The sequence below is a fragment of the Somniosus microcephalus genome, chromosome 10 (genome assembly GCF_052327205.1).
Source record: "Somniosus microcephalus isolate GS21.2 chromosome 10, FLI_Smic_1.0, whole genome shotgun sequence".
Classification (NCBI taxonomy): domain Eukaryota; kingdom Metazoa; phylum Chordata; class Chondrichthyes; order Squaliformes; family Somniosidae; genus Somniosus; species Somniosus microcephalus.
This window is the reverse complement of record NC_140996.1, coordinates 148752916-148777061: the sequence shown is the minus strand read 5'-3', so window position 1 is coordinate 148777061 and position 24146 is coordinate 148752916. Positions and strand designations below refer to the sequence as shown.

The window sequence follows — 24146 nt, the reverse complement described above, 5'->3', positions numbered from 1 at the left end:
GAGAGAGCGCGCGACCGAGAGAGAGAGGCGACGAGAGGAGAGAGAGAGCGCGACCGAGAGAGAGAGAGAGAGAGCGCGCGACCGAGAGAGAGAGGAGCGCGCGACCGAGAGAGAGAGGAGAGAGCGCGCGACCGAGAGAGAGAGAGCGCGCGACCGAGAGAGAGAGAGCGCGCGACCGAGAGAGAGAGAGCGCGCGCGACCGAGAGAGAGAGCGCGCGACCGAGAGAGAGAGCGCGCGACCGAGAGAGAGAGAGAGCGCGCGACCGAGAGAGAGAGAGCGCGCGACCGAGAGAGAGAGAGCGCGCGACCGAGAGAGAGAGCGCGCGACCGAGAGAGAGAGCGCGCGACCGAGAGAGAGAGCGCGCGACCGAGAGAGAGAGCGCGCGACCGAGAGAGAGAGAGCGCGACCGAGAGAGAGAGCGCGCGACCGAGAGAGAGCGCGCGACCGAGAGAGAGAGCGCGACCGAGAGAGAGCGCGACCGAGAGAGAGCGAGAGCGCGACCGAGAGAGAGAGAGCGCGCGACCGAGAGAGAGAGCGCGCGCGACCGAGAGAGAGAGCGCGCGCGACCGAGAGAGAGAGCGCGCGACCGAGAGAGAGAGCGCGCGACCGAGAGAGAGAGCGCGCGACCGAGAGAGAGAGAGCGCGAGCGACCGAGAGAGAGAGAGAGCGCGCGACCGAGAGAGAGAGCGCGCGACCGAGAGAGAGAGCGCGCGACCGAGAGAGAGAGAGCGCGCGACCGAGAGAGAGAGAGCGCGCGCGACCGAGAGAGAGAGCGCGCGCGACCGAGAGAGAGAGCGCGCGACCGAGAGAGAGAGCGCGCGACCGAGAGAGAGAGCGCGCGCGACGCGAGAGAGAGAGCGCGCGACCGAGAGAGAGAGCGCGACCGAGAGAGAGAGCGCGCGACCGAGAGAGAGAGAGCGCGCGACCGAGAGAGAGAGCGCGCGACCGAGAGAGAGAGCGCGCGACCGAGAGAGAGAGCGCGCGACCGAGAGAGAGAGCGCGCGACCGAGAGAGAGAGCGCGCGACCGAGAGAGAGAGAGAGCGCGCGACCGAGAGAGAGCGCGCGACCGAGAGAGAGAGCGCGCGACCGAGAGCGCGCGACCGAGAGAGAGAGAGCGCGACCGAGAGAGAGAGCGCGACCGAGAGAGAGCGCGCGACCGAGAGAGAGCGCGACCGAGAGAGAGCGAGAGCGCGACCGAGAGAGAGAGCGTGCGACCGAGAGCGAGCGCGACCGAGAGAGAGCGCGCGACCGAGAGAGCGAGCGCGCGACCGAGAGAGAGCGCGCGACCGAGAGAGCGAGCGCGCGACCGAGAGAGAGCGCGTGACCGAGAGAGGGAGAGCGAGAGCCCGAGAGAGAGAGAGCGCGCGACCGAGAGAGAGAGCGCGCGACCGAGAGAGAGAGAGAGCGCGCGACCGATAGAGAGAGAGAGAGCGCGCGACCGAGAGAGAGTGCGCGACCGAGAGAGAGAGAGAGAGCGCGCGACCGAGAGAGCGCGCGACCGAGAGAGAGCGCGACCGAGAGAGAGCGCGACCGAGAGAGAGCGCGCGCGACCGAGAGAGAGAGAGAGGCGCGACCGAGAGAGAGAGAGAGCGCGCGACCGAGAGAGAGTGCGCGACCGAGAGAGAGAGAGAGAGCGCTGCGACGAGAGAGAGCGCGACCGAGAGAGAGCGCGACCGAGAGAGAGCGCGCGCGACCGAGAGAGAGAGAGCGCGCGACCGAGAGAGAGAGAGCGCGCGACCGAGAGAGAGAGAGCGCGACCGAGAGAGAGCGCGCGACCGAGAGAGAGAGCGAGAGCCCGAGAGAGAGAGAGCGCGCGACCGAGAGAGCGCGCGACCGAGAGAGAGAGCGCGCGACCGAGAGAGAGAGCGCGCGACCGAGAGAGAGCGCGCGACCGAGAGAGAGAGAGCGCGCGACCGAGAGAGAGCGACCGAGCGAGAGAGCGCGCGACCGAGAGAGAGAGCGCGCGACCGAGAGAGAGCGCGCAGCGACCGAGAGAGAGAGCGCGCGACCGAGAGAGAGAGGCGCGCGACCGAGAGAGAGAGCGCGCGACGAGAGAGCGCGCGAGCCGAGAGAGCGCACGACCGAGAGAGCGCAGCGACCGAGAGAGAGAGAGAGCGCGCGACCGAGAGAGAGAGCGCGCGACGCCGAGAGAGAGAGCGCGCGACCGAGAGAGAGAGCGCGCGACCGAGAGAGAGAGAGCGCGCGACCGAGAGAGAGAGCGCGCGACCGAGAGAGAGAGAGCGCGCGACCGAGAGAGAGAGAGAGCGCGCGCGACCGAGAGAGAGAGAGAGAGCGCGCGACCGAGAGAGAGAGAGAGCGCGCGACCGAGAGAGAGAGAGAGCGCGCGACCGAGAGAGAGAGAGCGCTGCGACCGAGAGAGAGAGAGCGCGCGACCGAGAGAGAGAGAGAGCGCGCGACCGAGAGGAGAGAGAGAGCGCGCGGACGAGAGAGGGAGAGAGAGAGCGCGCGGCCGAGAGGGAGAGAGAGCGCGCGGCCGAGAGGGAGAGAGAGCGCGCGGCCGAGAGGAGAGAGAGCGCGCGACCGAGAGGAGAGAGAACGCGCGACCGAGAGGGAGAGAGAGCGCGCGACCGAGAGAGAGAGCACGACCGAGAGAGAGAGAGAGAGCACGACCGAGAGAGAGAGCGCGCGACCGAGAGAGAGAGAGCGCGACCGAGAGAGCGCGCGACCGAGAGAGAGCGCGCAACCGAGAGAGAGAGAGCGCGCGACCGAGAGAGAGCGAGCGCGCGACCGAGAGAGAGCGAGAGAGCGCGACCGAGAGAGAGAGAGCGCGCGACCGAGAGAGAGAGAGAGAGCGCGCGACCGAGAGAGAGAGAGAGAGCGCGCGCGACCGAGAGAGAGAGAGAGAGCGCGCGACCGAGAGAGAGAGAGAGAGCGCGCGACCGAGAGAGAGAGAGAGAGCGCGCGACCGAGAGAGAGAGAGCGCGCGACCGAGGGAGAGAAAGCAACCGAGAGATAGCGAGAGCGCGCGCGACCGAGATAGAGAGAGCGACCGAGACCGAGAGCGAGAGAGATAGCGAGAGTTAGCGACCGAGAGAGAGAGCGAGCGAGCGACCGAGAGAGAGAGAGAGAGCGCGAGCGGCCGAGAGAGAGAGAGCGCGAGCGGCCGAGAGAGAGAGCGAGCGAGCGGCCGAGAAAGAGAGCGTGCGGCCGAGAGAGAGAGAGAGCGAGCGGCCGAGGGGGAGAGAGAGAGCGAGCGGCCGAGGGGGAGAGAGAGAGCGAGAGCGGCCGAGGGGGAGAGAGAGAGCGAGAGCGGCCGAGGGGGAGAGAGGGCGAGAGCGGCCGAGGGGGGAGAGAGAGGGCGAGAGCGGCCGAGGGGGGAGAGAGAGGGCGAGAGCGGCCGAGGGGGGAGAGAGAGGGCGAGAGCGGCCGAGGGGGAGAGAGGGCGAGAGCGGCCGAGAGTGTGACCGAGAGAGAGTGCGCAAGAGACAGTGAGCGAGAGATACAGACAATGAGCAAGGGAGAGAAGAAGAGAAAGGAGAAAGAGACAGAGAGAGAGAGACAGACAGAGACAGAGAGTGAGACAGACCATGAGAGAGAGCGCGAGAGAGAGATTGAGAGAGAAATGCAGAGAAAAACCAACAGGAGCTGTGCAGTCATGCGCATGAGGCGGACAAGATGTACGATGAAGTGATAATGCTCGAGAGAACCAGCAGGTAATATGAAGGGATGGTGTCCGACAGATAGTTAAACTTCAGCAGCAGGATGCAATTTCAGTGTATGTACAAGATTCTTTAATAATACTGTAGTGGGTTATTTTTGTGAAATTATAGAATGTGTCAATTCTTTCATTTAACCCTCTGAGTACTGAATGTCCTTCTCAGGATATATTTGTATTTCCAAAATATGTACATTAGAAAAAGGTAAACATATTTAAAATTGTAAAAACTTACTGAAAAATGAATTACATATAATTTACAGCACAGAAACAGACCATTCGGCCCAATTGGTCTATGCCGGTGTTTATGCGCCACACGAGCCTCCTCCCACCACACTTCATCTCATAAATTCTACTGAATCTTTTAAAGTAGAATTTTAGTGATGTCTACTGAGCCAAATCATTCACAACAATTTCTGGGGAAATCTAAATTGTGGTGCAGAAATGTGACTGCAGTGATCAAAGGGTTAATGCTGCTTTTTTCCCCCCACCCAAAGACACAAGTCTAATCGCAGAGGTACAAGGAAGTATGGAAGATGGTTAAACATGAAATGGAATGTTAGTGAAATAATATGAAATGACAGTGATACTAAGAAAAAAATAAAACTTGCCAGTTTAATGCTTATAAATGTTAGGATGATTACACCAACATGATTAAAATGGAGTATGGAATAGCTGATTGTGGTTGAAATAATACTGCACACTTGTCAAATCACCTTTTCTCAGCCAAAGGGAAGCTTTTTTTTTTGCATCAAATGGGCTTTCACTTTGCCTATACCTTTATTTATATTAATGCAAAATTAATTTGGTTGTCTGCAGCAATTTGTCAACAAAGAGCAGGACAGAGATTCTAAATATTACGATGCCAAATTTGGTGGTGGTGGGGGGCGGGCAGCGGGGGGTGGCGAGAGGCATATTCAAATTTTAGCCTTGGTGAAAGGGCACCAGATCCTGCTCTGGACCAATTACGGCAAAATGGAAGCCAAAGCAGAATAACCATTTCCTCAATCGTCTTGGCATTCTAAAATAATGGAGCAAATAAATAACTTCAACCCTTCAAAATCCCAACTCAATTATTGGAAGATGTTATAAAGGGTTTTAAAAACAGATTCACATGGGTTTAATCCACTTTTGAAAGTCAAGTCACGATCGGGCCTAACCCTTATCGCACAATGAATCAAACCATGTATTAGCAAAACTGAGCGCAAACTGGAGGTAACCTTGTGATATGGATTAGAAATTGGCTGGGAGGTGGGAGACAGAGAGTAAAGAGAACGCACTCTGATTACAGGATGTGACAAGCGGTGTTACCCAGGGATGCGTATTGGGGCCTCAGCTTTTCACCAATGACTTGGATAAAGGAATAGAGAGTTGTATATCCAAGTTCAGTTCAAGTTAAGAGGCACAGTAAATTGTACAGATAGGAGCAGAAAGTTAAAAAGGGACATACACAGATTAACTGAGTGCGCAGATGGAATCCATGTGAGGAAGTGTGAGGTTATCCACTTTGGATCCAAGAAAGACAAATCGGAATATTTTCTTGATGGCAAGAGACCAGGAACTGGAGAGCAGCAAAGGGCTTTGGGTGTCCGTGCACACAAATCACTAAAAGCTAGTGGACAGGTACAAATAATAATCAAAAAGGCTAATGGAAGGTTGGCCTTTATCGCAAGGAAGTTGGAATACAAAAGTTAGGAAATTATGCTTCAGTTATACAGAGTCTTGGTCAGACCTCATCTGGGGTACTGCATTCAGTTTTGGGCACCAAGCCTCAGAAAAATATATTACTTTGGAGGGTGTACAGCACAGATTCACTAGAATTATACCAGAGATTTAAGGGATAATTATGAGGAGAGGTTACATAAACATGGCTTGTATTTCCTTGGGTTTGAATAGTTCAGGGGTTTAAAATGACAAATGGATTCGATAGAGCAGATTTCCTCTGGTGGGGAAATCCAGAACAAGGGGGCACAATCTTAAAATTAGAGCTTGGCCATTTAGGAGTGAAATCAGGAAGCACTTTATCACACAAGGGGATCGTGAAAATCTGGAATTCTCTCCACCAAAGGCTGTGGATGTTGGCTCAATTGAAATGTTCAAAACTGAGATCGACAGACTGTTATTAGGCAAGGGTATCGAGGGATAGGAATCGAAGGCAGGTAAATGGAGTTGAGGTACAGATCAGGCATTAACTAACTGAGTAGTGGGACATTTCAAGAGGCTGAACAGCCGAGTCCTGTATGTTCCTATGTATTTGCATAACACAATATGCACCTTCACAGACACAGCTGCCTACAATCTCTATTGGATAATAAGCAGCTTATAATAACACTTAATACTTGGAAAATAAAAGAAAACTGTCTGGGAAATACAGTGTTAAAATATATAGCATTGAAATTAATGTTACCATTTATAGTAACAAGATCACAAATATTATTCCACTTTATTGCATGTCCAAGTTATAGGAGCGGGGAAAGATACAAGTAACAAGTTTTAAATCATGATTTTAAGATATTTTCAGCTACATAATACTAAATGTTAACAATTTAATTTTAATAAATTACTAGTGAACATTTAACTTGCATTAGTGAACATTTATTTTGCATTATCAGCTGCTTCCCACACTTGCATTTCATTACATGCAGAACCCTCCATTGATTTTTGCTAGCAACATTGCTAGCCCGATTGATAGACAATTCAAGTCCAAACAATGTTTTAGGAGATCTCGTTTTCAATGAGTCACACTAATATAAAAGAGGGGGGGAAAAGTAGGGGGGGAAGGGAGGCAAGGGGCCGAGGGGGGGGGGCCAGGGGCGCGCGAGAGAAGTGGGAGAGGGAGACAAGAGGGAGGGAGAAAGGGAGAGAGAAGGGAAGGGAGAGCGAAGGAGAGAGAAAGATTACACAAATTGTGCCTCGGTTTTATTGGCGGGAGTGGAGAGTGTGATTTTGGCCTGTGCGTTTGTCTGGGGGTTTTGTTAGCGATTGGCTCTTGGTTGGGGCTTTTATGTTTAACATGCTCTTTATTTTTTAATAAAAGTTTACAATTGTTTTAATGTTTACTGGTTCCAAAAGGTGAGTTTGGTATTTTCCCTTTAGGTAGGTAAGGTCACGTAACAGTTGGCTCACAGCACCACCTACAAATGTAATACCTTTGAAATACTGAGACGACTCACCCTTTTTAGTATATAATAGATGGATCTAGCAGCGAATGTGGGGTGGGGGGAAATGGGAGAAAACAGCTGCACTTCATTTACTGTATGTAACCTGTTTGTCATTCTGCTGCTAAAAAAAAATCTAACTTATTTTCCCCACTAGAATCTAGATTTACACATGCAAAACATCTAGTATCATAGCACCACCTTCACAATTTTGAAACGATATTTTGACCGAAATTCCACTACAGTTAATTGAAAATCTGCAGCCGGATGCTTTATAAATGGCACTTGGCCAATCAGTGCCAATCACATCTACTGCTGGAACAGGGTTTTTAAAAAGTTGTGTATGGTTATATTTCATGCTCATGTCCTTAAAAATAAGACACTAATAATTTCAAGTCCAAATCAGAACTTTGAGCACGAGGTCAATCTACATTCTTAACTCAGAAACAAAATCATTGTTTATGGCATAGTGAAAGTCTGTTCTACCAATATATATATATTTTTTTAAATAAATCAAACTTTATAATATCCATTAACTGGCAAGTTTGGGAGTCAAAACATTCTACCCAGTAACAGGATTTAGTGTCTTCTACAGTAGTGGTGTAGAATTGTTACACAGCAAAAGTTAAAGATGAAAAGCATCGGAGATCGACTGGAGTGCTGTTGTGGCTAACTAGTTTACAGGAGTGGTATGCCGGAACAGCAGCCGGCTATGGTGTCAAACATACCTCATTAGTAGTAAGCTCGTCCTGGGGCAGCTGAGGGGACATGATGGGAGACTGCTGGCTGGTTGGGGAGGTGGAGGAATGGCTTTGCTGTATGAGATCTGGCAAGAGGTGAATGCGGGTTGCAAAGCCATTACTCTCATGGTGGCTGGCACGCTTTAAGTCACCTGCGCTCTGTAGAAAAAACAGGCATACTTGTCTTGCTGAAGAGTTGTTTGAATACCTATCACCCTAGCAGTTAATTGGCAGAAGAGTTAATGCAGCAAAGTTGGATTGTGCAGATTTTATCTCAGCACAACTAGTTCTAACAAGCAATTAAATTTGGTATAATTTGACAAAACCACTTCAGTAGATAAACACTTCACATTACTCCAAGCAGAACAAACACTGGCTAGTTTCAGCAGTGCTTTCAATAAAAAAAAATTGCACGTTATCTACATTCTAAAGCTCTTTTCAGATGGAATTTTAAGATGTTGATTAGATTTGAATAATTATAATATTCACAGAAAAAATGACAAATATTGTAGCTTGATTTTCATGCTCTGCAGGGTACTGAATAATTTAAATTGCTTGTCATAATTCATGTATTAGAATTTAAAGAGAACGTAATATGGAGTGTCAACATGCCTCTCACTAAATGTTGCCATTTTCATGGAAGGCCAACAATGCTGCTCAACGGAGTTAAAAAGCTGGTTACACCTGCCTACAGCTGCAAATGCGAGGTTTTAGTTTAAAAAAAATTATATGTCTGAAGTTAGAGGAAAACACTTGCATGAATGGAGGCTTACAGACAGGTTAGTTTCATTTAGAAACATTTTAAGCTAGTGTCAGACTTAGAAATGAACATATGCATCTCTATGATTGTCGTCTGCAGTCACTTCCTGTCCATCTAAATTGAAGGTATTAACTATTACGATGGACATCGGTAACACATGCAAGACAACTGCAGTGAATAGAAGAGATTAAAATGTCCTTTGTACTAATGAAGAAAACTAGTCTGAAGAACTGATAAATTCATATGTCAATTACTAATCTATTAACGTAAACAAAATAGCAAAAAGTAACATATGGGTAAATGAGTTAATGGGCAAGAGACAGACTTTTATGTCTGTCATATACATTACCTGTCTAACAATTAAAGTGCCATCTTTAGAGGGAGTAACAGAAGTTTCAGTCAGCAGCTCCAGGTCATCATGAACTATCATTGTATTCACTGATTCAGTTTCTCCATTGCTCATCTTTGAAGACCTAATAAATAAAAGTCCACATGTAAACTGTATGTAATAGTGGACAAAGAGTTGGAAATCCATGTACACTATGGAGAAGTAATAAAATACAAGATTGAGGCTCAGATGGTTTATAGTTTTTCATACCCCAAAAGCCTGTGTAACTACACTGCAAATCACCTTCAACCATTTTAATGATTCTACATTTTAACTGATTTTGTAAAGTTGTCCTGATACTTCAATGACGGCAAATGTAAAAAAGATTCATGTAACCAATGCTCCCGCTAAGCTGTGCGCAACAGTCTGGAGGCCCCGCGAAGGCCACTCACCGGCTTTTAAAATGGAAGAAACCGTGCATGTGCGGAAAATTTGAATGGGCCCCACACGAAAAAAAAGAGGGGAACATTGCATGCAACATATAGATAGTAAAAGGTTAATCAAAGGCAGGGCAGGGTCAATTAGGGACCAAAAAGGAGATATTCTTGTGGAGGCAGAGGGTATGGCTGAGGTACTATATGAGTACTTTCCATCTGTCTTCACTAGAGAAGAGGATACTGCCAATGTAGCAGTAAAGGAGGAGGTAGCAGTGATATTGGATAGGATAAAAATAGATAAAGAGGAGGTGCTTAAAAGGTTGGCAGCCCACAAACTAGAAGTCACCCGGTCCAGGTGGAATGCTTCCTAAGCTACCGAGGGAGGTAAGGATGGAAATTGCAGAGGTTGTGGCCACAGTCTTCCAATCCTCCTTAAATATGGGGGTGGTGCAAAAGGACTGGAGGATTGCAAATGTTACACCCATGTTTAAAAAGGGGGATAGGGACAAACGCGGCAACTACAGGCCAGTCAGCCTAAAGTCGGTGGTGGAGGAACCTTTAGAGACAATAATCTGGGACAAAATTCATTGGCATTTGGAAAAGTATGGGCTAATAAATGAAAGTCAGCATGGATCTGTTAAAAGGCCAATAGTGTTTGGATAACTTGATTGAGTTCTTTGAGGAAGTAACGGAGAGGGTTGCTGAGGGTAGTGGGTTGATGTTGTGTATATGGACTTTCAAAAGGCATTTGATAAAGTACCACATAATAGACTTGTTAGCAAAATTGAAGCCCATGGGAGTAAACGGACAGTGTGGATCCGAAATTGGCTAAGGAACAGAAAGCAGAGAGTAGTGGTTTTACAGACTGGAGTTCCTCAGGTGCCGGTATTAGGATAGTAACAGACTTCAGGAGCACATAGTCAGATTGGTGAAATGAGCAGATACATGGTAGATGAAATTTTATGCAGAGAAGTGTGAAGTGATACATTTTGGTAGGAAGAATGAGAAGAGGCAATATAAACTAAATGATACAATTTTAAAGGGGGTGCAGGAACAGAGGGACGTGGGGATGTATGTACACAAATCTTTGAAGGTGGCAGGGCAAGTTGAGAAGGCTGTTAAAAAAAGTATGTGTGATCCTTGGCTTTATTAATAGAGGCAGAGTACAAAAGGAAAGGAAGTCATGCTAAACCTTTATAAAACACTGGTTAGGCCTCAGCTGGAGTACTGTGTTCAATTAAAGCCACCACACTTTAGGAAGAATGTCAAGGCTCAGAGAAGGTGCAGAAGAGATTTACTAGAATGGTACCAGGGATGAGGGACTGGAGAAGTTGGGGTTGTTCTCCTTAGAGCAGAGAAGGTTGAGAGGAGATTTGATAGAGGTGTTCAAAATCACGAATGGTTTTGATAAGAGTAAACAAGTAGAAACTGTTTCCAGTGGCAGAAGGGTCAGTAATCAGAAGACACAGATTTAAGGTGATTGGCAAAAGAACCAGAGGCGACATGAGGAAACATTTTTTTTTTTTTTTATATAAACAGTGCGACTTCTTGTGATCTGGAATGCACTGCCTGAAAGGATGGCAGAAGCAGATTCAATAGCAACTTCAAAAGGAAACTGGATAAAACCTTAAAAGAGAAAAATTCTGCAGGGCTATGGAAAAAGAGCAGGGGAGTGGGACTAGTTGTATAGCTCTACCAAAGATGGGCCAAATGGCCTCCTCCTGTGCGGTATAATTCTATGATTCTATAAGCAACTGCAAGCACTGATTAGGAGTTATGGAGGTGGGGTGTAATTTTCACCAAAAGGCACAGGTTATTCACTTTGTTGTGTTGACCATAATAACATTTTAAGCATTCCAACATGCTATTTCAAAATATATTTTTTTTAATCTAAAAATTAAAACGATTGTGTTCTAATACAATGTTATTCAATAACTATTTCAAAGGCCCCAATCCATGCATTGTCTTGCATGAGGATCATTATCAGGACAGCTCCAGAGTGAACTTCTGATTTAAGGTTTGCCACCTGATCAGTTGCCAGGTTTCCCCCCACATAAATTGGAGGGTTGGGGGGTGGGGGGGGGGGCGGCGGTGGGGGGGGGGGGGGGAGAAGGAGAGAAGAACCACGAGACCAATATAGTTATATTAAATATATAGGTCTTGTGGTTTAATAATGCTCTTTCACTTGTTCCATGGGATATCCCTGCCTCCTAATATCACTTTTTACTTTCTCTAACTGGACACCAAGAGAAGATAGGTGGGCTGGAAACAAAGATTGGCCAAAGAAACAGTAAATGAGCAATGGCAGGCCTTCAAAGTGGAGACAGTTCAGGTACAAACCAAGCACATTCCCATAAGGAGGAAAGATAGGGCATGCAAAGCTAGAGCTCCTTGGATGACAAAGGAAATAAGAGATTAAAATAAAACAGAAATGGGAGGCTTATGACAAATGTCAGGTATAGAATACAGTAGAAAACCAGGTAGAATACAAAGAGTACAGGGGGAAATTGAAAAAGAATACAAGGGCAAACAGAGAATGAGAGAAATAAAAGAGAACCCAAATTTTTTTTAAAAGATAAAAAGTAAAAGGATAGTTAAAGGAATGGTGGGGCCGATTAGGGACAAAGAAGAAAACCTTCCTGTGGAGGCAGAGGGCATGACTGAGTTTCTGTCTACACAAATGAAAAGGTTGAAGTTAATGTTTCAGTAGAGAAGGAGGGAGTAGAGATATTGGATAGGATAAAAATAGATAAAGAGGAGCTATTTAAAAGGTTGGTAGTCCTCAAAGTAGAAAAGTCACCCAGTCTGGATAGGATATATCCAAGGTTACTGAGGGAAGTAAGGGTTGAAATTGCAGAAGCTCTGGTCACAATCTTCCAATCAGGCAGAGGGCATGACTGAGGTTCTGAATGAATACTTTGCATCTGTCTTCATGAAAGAGGAGGGTGAAATTAAATGTTGCAGTAGAGGAGAAGGGAGTAGATAGGATAAAAAGAGATAGAAAAGAGGTGGTCAATAGGTTGAAAGTCCTCAAAGTTAGCAAGTCACCCAGTCCAATTTGGGATGCATCCTAGGTTGCTGAGGGGAGGAAAGGTGGAGATGGCAGAAGCTCTATCACAATCTTTCAATGCTCCTTGGATATGGGCATGGTGCCAGAGGACTGGAGGATTGCCAATGTTACACCATTATTCAAAAAAGGGGAGAGAGAAACCTGGTAACTACAGGCCAGTCAGTCTAACTGCGGTTAGCGACCATTATCAAAGACAAAATTAATTCCTATTTGGAGAAGCATGAGTCAACAAGGGACAGTCAGCACCGATTTGCAAAAGGCAAATTTGGTCTGACTAACTTGACTTGAGTTCTTTGATGAAGTAACAGAGGGTTGATGAAGGTAGTGCAGTAGATGTATGTGTGGACTTTCAAAAGATACTTGATAAGAGGAGCACATAACAGACTTATTCAGAAAATAGAAGCGCATGGGATTAAAGGGGTGGTGGTAACTTGGGTACATAACTGGCTGAGGGATACGAGGCAAAGAGTAGTGGTGAACTGATGTTTTACTGACTGGATAGAAGCATCCAGGGATCAGTATTAGGACCATTGCTTTTCTTGTTATATATAAAAGACCTGTACTTGGGTATAGGGAGTACAATTTTGAAGTTTGCAGATGATTCAAAACTTGGCAACGTAGTAAAGAGAGAGGATAGTAGCAGACATTAAACACATGGCAGATGCAACTTAATGCAGCAAATGTGAAGTGATACACTTTGGGAGGAACATAGAGAGACAACATAACCTAAATGGTACTATTTTGAGGGGGTGCAAGAGCAGAGGGACTGGTGGGTGTATATTCCCCAAATCTTTGAAGGTGGCGAGGCAAGTTAAAAGTTGGTTAAGAAAGCACGTGGGATATTTGGCTTTGTATATAGGAGCATGGAATACAAAAACAAGGCAGTCATGCGAAACCTATACAAATCAATTAACCCTCAGCTGAAGTATTGTGTACAATTCTTGGGGCCATCATTTAGGAAGGATGACAAGGCCTTGGAAAGGGTACAGAGGTGGTTTACCAGGAGGAGATCAGGGATGAAGGACTTCAATTATGTGGAGAGATTGGATAAGGTAAACTTGTTCTCCTTAGAGCAGAGAAGATTAAAGGAAGAACTAATAGAGGTATTCAAAATTATGAGGGCTTTTGATAGAGCAAGTAGAGAAAAACTGCTTCTTCTGGCAAGTGGGTCAATAACCAGAGGTCATTGATTTAAAATAATTGACAAAAGAAGTAGAGGGGAAATGAGGAGAAATTCATTCACACAGAGGGTTATGATGATCTGGAACGCACTACCTGAAAGGGTGGTGGAAGCAGATTCCACACAAAATTTCAAAAGCCAATTGAACATGTACTTGAAGAGGACTAATGTGCAGGATTATGGGGAAAAAGCTGGTGTGTGGGATTAAATTGGACAGCTCTTTCAAAGACCCAGCACAGGCTGACAGGCCAAATGGCCTACTTCTGTGCTACAAGATCCTATGATTCTAAGTAATATCCAACAATGAGCAGGCAATAAAGGGGGGGCCGAGAGACACTTAGAGCAACAACTCCACTGAGTGTCATAGAAAATGGGTTGCAAGTGGCCCCAATCCATGATTTGAATAGTACAGTACATTAGTTTCATCATTACTATTAACTAGGATTACATACACTGCTCTAGCATCATCGGACATGGGTCCAGTTTCATCCGTCCCTTCTTGTTCCAGATCCTCATCTTCCTCATCGGTAGTTCCTGATTCATCACTTGAAGAAGAATAATCAGTCACTTTTTGAGGAGGCCGGACGTCATCTACAGCTCGAAGCTCTTTAGCCAAGGCAGCAAGATCCTGAAACTAAGAAATGAGGTCACAGGTCAAGTATTTGGGTTCGGTGTTTAAACTTGATGCAAAACAATGACACAGCAAACAACAGCTTGTGAAATACAAAGCTGCAAAAGATCTTTCATGCCATAATCAAATTTAGTATCTCAAGTAGTAATTAGGGATGGGGATATACTTGATGACCTGACAGAGTTTAGCAATTTCTATTAAATCATTAAATAAGCAATAAATTGGCCAGGAAATTGAGATGTACAGGTAAAGCGTAAAGGGGAAAGGCCAAGTGAAATAAGGGCAATAGAAGGGTAGCAGGGATAAACCAGGGAATTACAGGCCAGTGAGCCTAACATCTGTGGTAGGGAAATTATTGGAAAAAATTCTGAGGGACAAAATTAGTCTCCACTTGGAGAGGCAAGGATTAATCGGGGATAGTCAGCATGGCTTTGTCAAGGGTAAATCATGTCTGACAAATCTGATTGAATTTTTCGAGGGGGTGACTAGGGGGGTGGATGAGGGAAATGCTGTGGATGTGGTTTACATGGACTTCAGTAAAGCTTTTGACAAAGTCCCGCATAGGAGACTGGTCAAGAAGGTAAGAGCCCATGGGATCCAGGGTGCCTTGGCGCGTTGGATCATAAACTGGCTGAGTGGCAGGAGGCAGAGGGTGATGGTCGAAGGTTGCTTTTGTGACTGGAAGCCTGTGTCCAGTGGGGTACCTCAGGGATCGGTGCTGGGTCCCTTGTTGTTTGTGATCTACATAAATGATTTGGATGAGAATGTAAAAGGTATGATCAGTAAGTTCGCAGATGACACGAAAATTGGTGGGGTGGTAAATTGTGAGGAGGAAAGCCTCAGGCTACAGGACGATATAAACGGGTTGGTCAGATGGGCGGAAAAGTGGCAAATGGAATTTAACCCTGAAAAGTGCGAGGTGATGCATTTTGGACGGACAAATAAGGCAAGGGAATACACAATGAGTGGTAGGACCCTAGGAAGTACAGAGGGTCAGAGGGACCTTGGTGTACATGTACATAGATCCCTGAAGGCAGCGGAACAGGTAGATAAGGTGGTTAAAAAGGCATATGGGATACTTGCCTTCATTAGCCGAGGCATAGAATATAAGAGCAGGGAGGTTATGATGGAGCTGTACAAAACGCTGGTGAGGCCACAGCTGGAGTACTGTGTGCAGTTCTGGTCGCCTCACTATAGGAAGGATGTGATTGCTTTGGAGAGGGTGCAGAGAAGATTCACCAGGATGTTACCTGGGATGGAGCGCCTCAGCTATGAAGAGAGGCTGGACAGGCTGGGGTTGTTTTCCTTGGAGCAAAGAAGGCTGAGGGGGGACCTGATTGAGGTGTACAAAATGATGAGGGGCATAGATAGGGTAGACAAAGAGGAACTTTTCCCCTTAGTAGGGGGGTCAATAACAAGGGGGCATAGATTCAGGGTAAGGGGCAGGAGATTTAGAGGGGATTTGAGGAGGAACTTTTTCACCCAGAGGGTGGTTGGAATGTGGAACTCAATGCCTGAAAGGGTGGTAGAGGCAGGAACCCTCACAACATTCAAGAAGCATTTGGATGAGCACTTGAAATGCCATTGCATACAAGGCTATGGACCAAATGCTGGAAAATGGGATTAGACTGGACAGGGATGGATGGGCGGCGCAGACACGATGGGCCGAAGGGCCTCTTTCTGTGCTGTAAAACTCTATGACTCTATGAGAAGCAAGGACACTTATTTTAAGTTAATTCAATCAAAGGTATAAATGTATATTCAAATGGGACACCACTTGTTTTGAAATTAAAACATTCTAAATGAAGATAGATCAGGTAAATATCTAAACAACATCTGTTCTGAACTCAAGTTTAGATTTATACAAAAAAGTCCAAAGTTACTTTAGAAAATAGTCAAACCACAAATTGCAGCGTCCAATGTAACAATATAAGTTTTAAGGGACAGGGAAATTAAAGAATTTACTTTTCAAATGTAGGCTATTTTTTTTTTTTTTGAAAAGTGTTAAAACGTGATTTACAGAAATACATCCTTGATTTACATTAACTCTATCCCACAAGTCACCTAGCATCAAGTACAATGTTAAGTATTACAGTCAGTATATCAGATTTGACACAACTTTACCATTTTTTCTGCAAAAGCACAAGACACATCGTTGATCATACTACTGCAGAAAATTTACCATCCTTTTCCATCCCTCCCCGCTACTCCAAAAGTTACAACCCCAGGTGACAATTTTTTTTATGTTGGTCTAAACGCAATATCTCAAACCATGCAAAATCATAGGTTTCAAGGTTAAAAAGGGGGAAAACCTATTCTATTCGAACAAGATATTTATATTTTACATATTTCCACTTATTACAAAATAATTCCTCTATATCTCTACAACTTCAGTCATTTTGTAAACCTGTGTACTTTGGACAAGAAAATTCATGCTTGACAAAAAAGCAACAGCACATCCAAAAGGAACCAAAAAGTTTGATATTACATTTATCGTTATATGCTATGGGGAGGGCACAATTGTTTTATACAGAAAATTGTTGAAGTTGCAATAAATGTAGTCGCAATATTATAGAATAAGAAACAAAGTCACATAACAGTAAAAATGGTCCGAGAATTCAGGATACATTGTTTATTAAAAATATGGACTGGAACACAAAGCTTAAAAAAATCTCGAGAAATAAATGCACACAACTAAAAGCGTAAGCAGACAAGAGGAAGACTGCTAAAATAGCATAGCTTACCACTTCCCCCTATAACATTCAGCAGCCCATGTGAGTGGTCATGCGATTGAATCATGAGCCATCATTGGTCATACCAATAGGGTGAAAGGGGAGGGGGAAGAGAAGAAAAAAACAACATAAACAAATATACACTTTCACTGTATTAATTTTTTGTTAAAAAAAGCACTATGTTTACTAGTGCAGTCACTGCGGACAGATTTATCTATATGATAAATATAAACCATAAGTATAATGATCTGTGCAACCATCCAGAATCCGGCTTGAACAGATTATTGAGTTATGGTTTTAGAAATCAATGAACCAATAATCAGTTTAATTTCATTAACTGCTTTTCAATATCACATTGGAGCATGCATGTACATATACAAGTAAGAGTTCAAAGATCTACTGTAGTCGTATTTTAAATATAAATTTAATTAAAAATTATAGTTGTACTTCGCAGAAAATTTGCTTCAGAAAGCGAACATTAAGTTAGTATGAACTGCATTTTGGAAAACAAACACAAGAAAGCAAGCAAGCTTTAAGGAGCTTACAGCTGGTCTGCTTGGCCTGAAGTCCTTTTTCTCCTCTTGTTTTTTGGTTAGATTTTCATGGCGTTGGGATGGTGAACCCTCAGACTTTGATGATGCTATGAACAAAATAATTAGATCAAAAGCGTAAGTTTTGAAGTACTAAAAATCAACATTTCCAAGTAAACATGAACCACAGCACCTGTAAATTCCAAATAACAAAGGCGCAAAAATGCAGTTATCCAATTTTCTTTTAATATAATAGACTGAAGATTATGATGTGGATTTATTAGTTTGAGACTGGACAATATCAATGTGATAACATGCAGTTACGCTTTTGTTAATTTTTTTTTTAACTGTTGCACTACTTCTACCCATCTACTTCAGAGTTGATAGTAGCATAAATTTAATACAATATATTGCGATGACGCCAATTGTCCTGTACGCTAGAGGTCGTATATCATGTTTAAAGAAGGAATTATTTTTGAAAGACAAGTTGTTTCCTTTGCACTCAAATATTAAATGTTAGTAGCAAGGGCATCTAAATATTAGATTAACTTATAGCCTCAGATATTTAAAAGTTCTATTCTTAAAAATGAAAATAAATTTTCTCATATTTGTGTGATTAAAACCAACCACCCGAAAACTAAACTTGCGTTCAATTGATGAACTTTTGATCCTCCTCTTCTTTCAAGCCAAAATGGTCTCCAAGGAGCTAATGAGCAAAGCAGTGAATAATGTACGTAAATAATTCAAAAAGGAAAATCTCACATCGTAGCCTGTAGCGTTCACCAGATCCAGTTTGAGAGCCAGGATGAGATCCTGGCTGCGATCCAGAGTTGCTTGAGCCTGAGGAGCTGCCACTGCCTGGTCTTGGTACGAGTTTCTCCACCCTCTCCCACAACAGCCTGGGCTCTATATTGCTACAGAGAGGGAAAGCATTTAAATAAAGAACTCTCACTCTTCACAGCTGGTTTGTGCAACATTAATGTACATAGAATAAATAAATTAGACACAAAGCATTTGTAGTTTTAGAATACAATCTTAGGTAGGTAAGAGTACACAAGAAATAAAGAAAAGGCTCTGCATTTGAAACTGAAATATTTAGGCAGCTTGTTCTTTGGTAACAGCTAAAGCTACCAGACAACATGTATAGTCAAACATGCCGACACCACACGTATCTATAACAATTCAGACTCTCCATGAATGGGAGTCTAAAACTCTCTAATGTAGTATTTTATATTTACGTGCTGAGGAAATTTTCTGTTTAGAGTACCAAAATTCCCTTACACAGTATTGAAATGCAAAATGTTCTTGAGATGCAGGTCTCCAGGCCGGAACAAAAGCAAAAAACTTTCCGAGTTATATTTTTCGACTGTTGTAAATTTTTCCTTTCCTTAGATCTCCCTGCTTGTGGATGATTTGTGCGCAATCCAAAACTAGCACCTTGTGATTGACTACCAGGAGTCATAATGTGTCACACAGCAGAGGACAGACTGATGACTTGGCAGACATGTCTCACCTGACATCTTTTGAGCAAACTGAAATGTGCGAAAGACAGACGTTACACACTCTTGATTTTCTGTTCTTTTGTCCCTGTGGTAAGGTTGTTAACCCTCACTGAATACCTCCAATGAGCAGCAAACAGGATACTGACAACTTACTGTGAAGGGAATTAAAGGCATCAATGACATCCTACCTCTGAACAGCATACTTACACTTCAGTATAATAATTTTGTATATTTGTCTCCTCTCTTGGTCTCTGCGCAGCTTGAAACTAGTATCTTTTGACTTGTTGCCAGAATTAACAAATCCCTTCCTCAACCAGCTGCCATCAGTAAAATTTACAAATTACTAACCAACAGAATATTAAGGCAATTAATTTAGAGCAGCTCATTCCCTTGTATGAGAATGAAGTGGATGTAAGTCTCAGCACTTTGAGGCCTGCATTTTGCAATTGTCTAATGAAGAGTGAGGTTGTGTTTTACAAATATGTTTGTAGTCCTAGGATAATTTTTCTTCACAAATTTGTTACACCTTTATTAGAAATTATTTATACGTAATATCAAAAACATAATATCCAAACCTTGTGGCACTTTTTGGACCACTCTGGCCACTTGGTTGACTACTGCCTTGCAATGGAGAATCCCGACGAGACAACACAGGGGATCTAGGTGTTGCTCTCACTGGAACCTTACAATTACAAAAATATCAACTTGTTATTCATACTGGAAAAATACCTTCAAATAAAAAACAGAAATAACACTTTCCATTAACATTTAAGAAAAAGGATCCAAATGGCATTTGGCAAAAAGATAAAACACGGAGATGAAAATGATAGTGGTGGCTGGTGGAGTGGGGGGTAGGATGGGGGGTGAAGGGAAAGAGATGGGATCGCAAAATGAAGAAAGGTAATTAGTTAAAAATATAGATCCTTAAGTGAACCTTATGGACATGCAACAGCAAAAAGTGCAAACAGGGCGCCAGAAGAAATAGTACTCTGAGGTAAACATAAGAAATAGGAGCTGGAGTAGGCCATTTCTCCATTCAACAAGATCATGGCTGATCTTCAACCTCAACTCCACCTCCCTGCACTCTCCCCATATCCCTTAATTCCCTTTGTTCCCAAAAATATATCGACCTGTCTTGAATATACTCAATGACTGAGCATCCACAGCTCTCTGGGGTAGAGAATTCCAAAGATTCACAACCCTTTGAGTGAAGAAATTTCTCCTCATCCCAGTCCTAAATGGCCTACCCCTTATTCTGTGACTGTGACCCCGTGTTCCAGAAATATAAGTAAAAAGTAATAGGGGCCGAGGTTGTGATCTGAAATTGTTGAACTCGATATTGAGTCCGGAAGACTGCAAAGTGCCTAATCGGAAGATGAGGTGCTGTTCCTCGAGTTTACGTTGAGCTTCCGTGGAACAATGCAAGAGGCCAAGGACGGTGAGGTCCGAGTGGGAATGGAGCGGTGAATTAAAGTGACAGGCGACCGGAAGCTTGGGGTCACCCTTACGGACTGAACGGAGGTGTTCCGCAAAGCGGTCACCCAATCTGCGTTTGGTCTCAATTTTCTAAGTTCCCTGTTACCACGTTCCTAATAATAGATTCTAGCATGTTGCCTACTACTGCCGTCAGGCTAACTGGCCTATAGTTCCCCATTTTTTCCTCTTCCTCCTTTCTTAAATAGCGGGGTTATGTTTGCTACCTTTCAATCCTTGGGGACTGTTCTAGAATCTAGGGAATTCTAGAAGATTAATACCAGTGCATCCACTATCTCTGCAGCTACCTCTTAAAACCCTAGGATGCAGGTCGCGGGTCCAGAGGATTTGTCGCCACTTAGTCTCATTAATTTCTCCAGTACTATGTCTTTACTTATACTGATTTATTTAAGTTCCTCATTCTTTCTAGACCCTTGGTTTCCCATTATTTCTGGAATGTTTTTTGTCTCTTCTACTGTGAAGACAGGTGAGTTACATTATTTATCACTGACACAAGCAATTTTACAAAGATCTAGATCAAATTCTTGCTAACACTTTCTCATTCTATTACTGTTGATACTAAGCTTTATATTGTTATATACTTAATTATCCTTGCTTAACTGGAAACTAAAACATTCTGAACTATTTTTGCGAGTACTTCAGCCCACCCATTCCCATTAAGATTTTCAATCGTTTCAAACTTTTGTAACATATTTTATTTCAAATGATACCACTTCAGTAAATACTGGCACAGTGGAAGATGTCTGCCTACAGTCAGCAAGCACCAGGGATCAGTTACTTACAGGCGAGGCTGAAAATCAAATCCATTACAAACTAAGAATCACCATTGTTGCACACCTATAATGACTTTTTTCTGCCCATACGGAACCAGTATGAAAAAATCTTCTCCATCCCCAACATTTAGAAACTTTTATACTAATGGAAAAACAATTCAGCAGTACTTGCTATTAAGTACTATACATAAGTCAGTAATGGAGCTGAAAATATGGTGCAATCCACATTGTTAAAGTAAGTTAAAAATCCTCACTATGCTTACCTAGCTACTAAAATACAGGAAACTTTTGGGTATCCGGCACAGACGGGACCGAGCTGGTGCCGTACCATCAAAACTGCCATAGAAACCAGCGCTAATGTTAAAACATACGGAGCTTTTGAGCTCCGTGTGAATCAACAAACCCTGTTGCTTAGCAACAGCTTCAAAACAGTCGGCCGCAGCTTAAAAGCATCTCTGTAGCTAAGCTTCAGCTAGACCTTGCAGAACCTGACTGGGAAAAAAAAAGCAACGAGAAGTAAAAAAACTTATAGGAAACGGCTCCTGAATTTTGCCGGTAGATAGAGCTTTCCGGACATTTAACCTCCGGTTAAATGAAAGTTTCCTGTATTGGAATTAACCTGTAACAGCTTCATATTTTTATTATAAAATTCTGACTCCATAAGATAGACAAATAGTCAGGCAGCAGAGTTTTTTTTATTGGTCCTTTAATATGGAGAGCAATTTGTCAATATTTTCCAATCAATACCACTATCCACTCCTTACCCTAAAAGGCAACTGCTCACTTTCTGATCTACCCCAGACCCCTGCGTATTTTTCCTTTTGGCTCAGAATCTGAGCAGTAGGGTCAGGTGTCTTGAGTTAGAATCAGGACTCTGATTTTGCATTTCATTGCATGAAGCTACATTGGGGTCTTGTGGATGATATCGATGTGCAAATTTAAGAGAAGGATTACTGAAGGAAAGAGATTGTGTAACTGAGGATGCATGGTTCTTGAATGATGCCAGATGACACCAGTGTACCTTAAAACAAAAGACTGTGATGAAAATCAACATAATTTAAACTTCATCAGTACAGACAAGCAAATGATATGTAATGCTACTGAAAAAGAATGATCACCTACATTATAGCTTAAATGTGTGTTCATATGTTCTCAATTGTATTGTATCGCACATTTTTTGGTAAACCATTTTTATTTGAATAAACTACAGCTGACATTTTATTCTAACTACACAGTTAGGAATGGCACTCACACATCATATATATTTGATCATACACAGTTAGAGTGGGAAGGTAAATCATCAACTCTGAATATCTTTTCTGTACTTCCACTCGACATTAAACACGAAAAGCATTGGAAGTCACTGACCAATAACCTTTGAGATTACATGACCAAAACCAAAAAATTACTAAAAATTGAGAATTTTAAATATTAAATCAGCCTAGTTATACAGTATTTTTGACCTATTTCATCCCACATCGATTATGTCAACAACATAAGGAACAAATCTGCAATTCACATTCCATAGGACGTGTATATGAGTGATGTTTATTTATAAGAGGATCATTTAATGTGCAGCATTACAGGTGCAATGTTACTGTAATAATGTTGCAGTCTACTTTTAAGGGTCATTCTCAGAAAATCCACTCAATACAAAATACTATCTACTATGTGAAGCATAAGTGCCCCCAAGGCCAAGGTTATTTTCAGATATTTTAAATAAAGTGGAATATCAGTTTTCATCCACTGTCCAATATAGAGGCTAATCAGTAGGAGACTTTATTAGGGCAAATAAACTTTAGACTAAAGATCAGGGAGTTCTTTCAATATCTTTAAATAAGATATGGAGAGTAGCACTTGAATACAAATCACTTGTCTGATGTATAAAAATATATTATCCTCATACACTTTATGTATAGGCTGCTTTTGATTCTGTACCTGTGACTCCAGGGGCCTGTGCAAGGCAGCTGGATTGGATTCAGAACTTCCATTTGAAAACGATTCTGATCTTGAAGGCACTGGAGGCTCCAAAATGTTGCTATTCTGTTTTGATTGTGCTTGAGGTGAGCCCTGGTTACTCTTCTTGAACCTTTCATCAACCTGGATACAAGATTAAAATTAGGTTCATGCATTCCCACAGAAATGGTTTCTATAAATAGGAATGGCACTTTAAAAATAATTAAGCCTGCAGAACTTCCCTGATGGCTCAGCAGGTTTATTAAGTGAGTTGCTGAGCCACACAGATCTGGAAGCTCCCAAGTATAATTTGAGTTAAGTGACCATAAAGCTAGGTGAGCAAGTAAGCTATGAGGAGGACACAAAGAGGTTGCAAAGGGATACAGACCAGTTAAGTGATTGGGCAAGAAGGTGGCAGATGGAGAATAATGGGGGCGGGGGGGTAGTGTGAAATTATCCACTTTGGTCAGAAGAATGGAAAAGCAAAATATATTTTGGAAAGGAGAGAGACTAGTAAATGTTGAGATTCAGAGGGATTTGGGTGTCCTTGTACACAAAGAACAAAAAGTTAACATGTCGGAACAGCAAGCAATTGGGAAGGCAAATGATATGTTATCCTTTATTGCAAGGGGGTTGCAGTATAAGAGTAAGGAAGTCTTACTGCAATTTTATAGAGCTTTGGCGAGACCACACCTGGTGTACTGTGTACAGTTTTGGTCTCCTTAACCCAAGGAAGGATATACTTGCCTTAGAGGGGATGCAATGAAGGTTCACTAGATTGATTCCTGGGGTGAGACGATTGTCCTATGAGGAGAGATTGAGTAGAATGGGCCTATGTTCTCTAGAGTTTAGAAGAAAGAGAGGTGATCTCATTGAAATGTATAAAATTCTTAGAGGGCTTGACAAGGTAGATGCTGAGAGGCTGTTTCCCTGGATGGAGAGTCTAGAACTTGGGGTTATAGTCTCAAGAGAAGAGGTCGGCCATTTAGGACTGAGATGAGGAGAAACTTCTTCACTTAGAGGTTTGTGAGTCTTTGGAATTCTCTACCCCAGAGGGCTGTGAATGCTCAGTCGATAAGTATATTCAAGATACAAATGTAGATAGATTTTTGGACACTAAGGGAATTAAGGGAAATGGGGATAAGGCGGGAAAGTGGAATTGGTGTAAAAGTTTAGC

At 43.7% G+C, this 24146-nt stretch overlaps 1 protein-coding gene across 1 annotated transcript in view; it reads right to left on the bottom strand.

Moving 5' to 3' along the window:
* LOC147111749 (mitogen-activated protein kinase kinase kinase kinase 4-like) overlaps positions 1–24146 on the bottom strand; it is a 536567-nt gene that overhangs the window by 183542 nt on the left and 328879 nt on the right. Inside the window, 10 exon segments of the mRNA XM_085998951.1 lie at positions 7565–7735; positions 8686–8809; positions 13804–13979; positions 16727–16735; positions 17260–17354; positions 18007–18158; positions 19322–19428; positions 21778–21869; positions 21872–22034; positions 22952–23113. Of these exon segments, the coding sequence (XP_085855077.1) occupies positions 7565–7735; positions 8686–8809; positions 13804–13979; positions 16727–16735; positions 17260–17354; positions 18007–18158; positions 19322–19428; positions 21778–21869; positions 21872–22034; positions 22952–23113 (1251 nt within the window).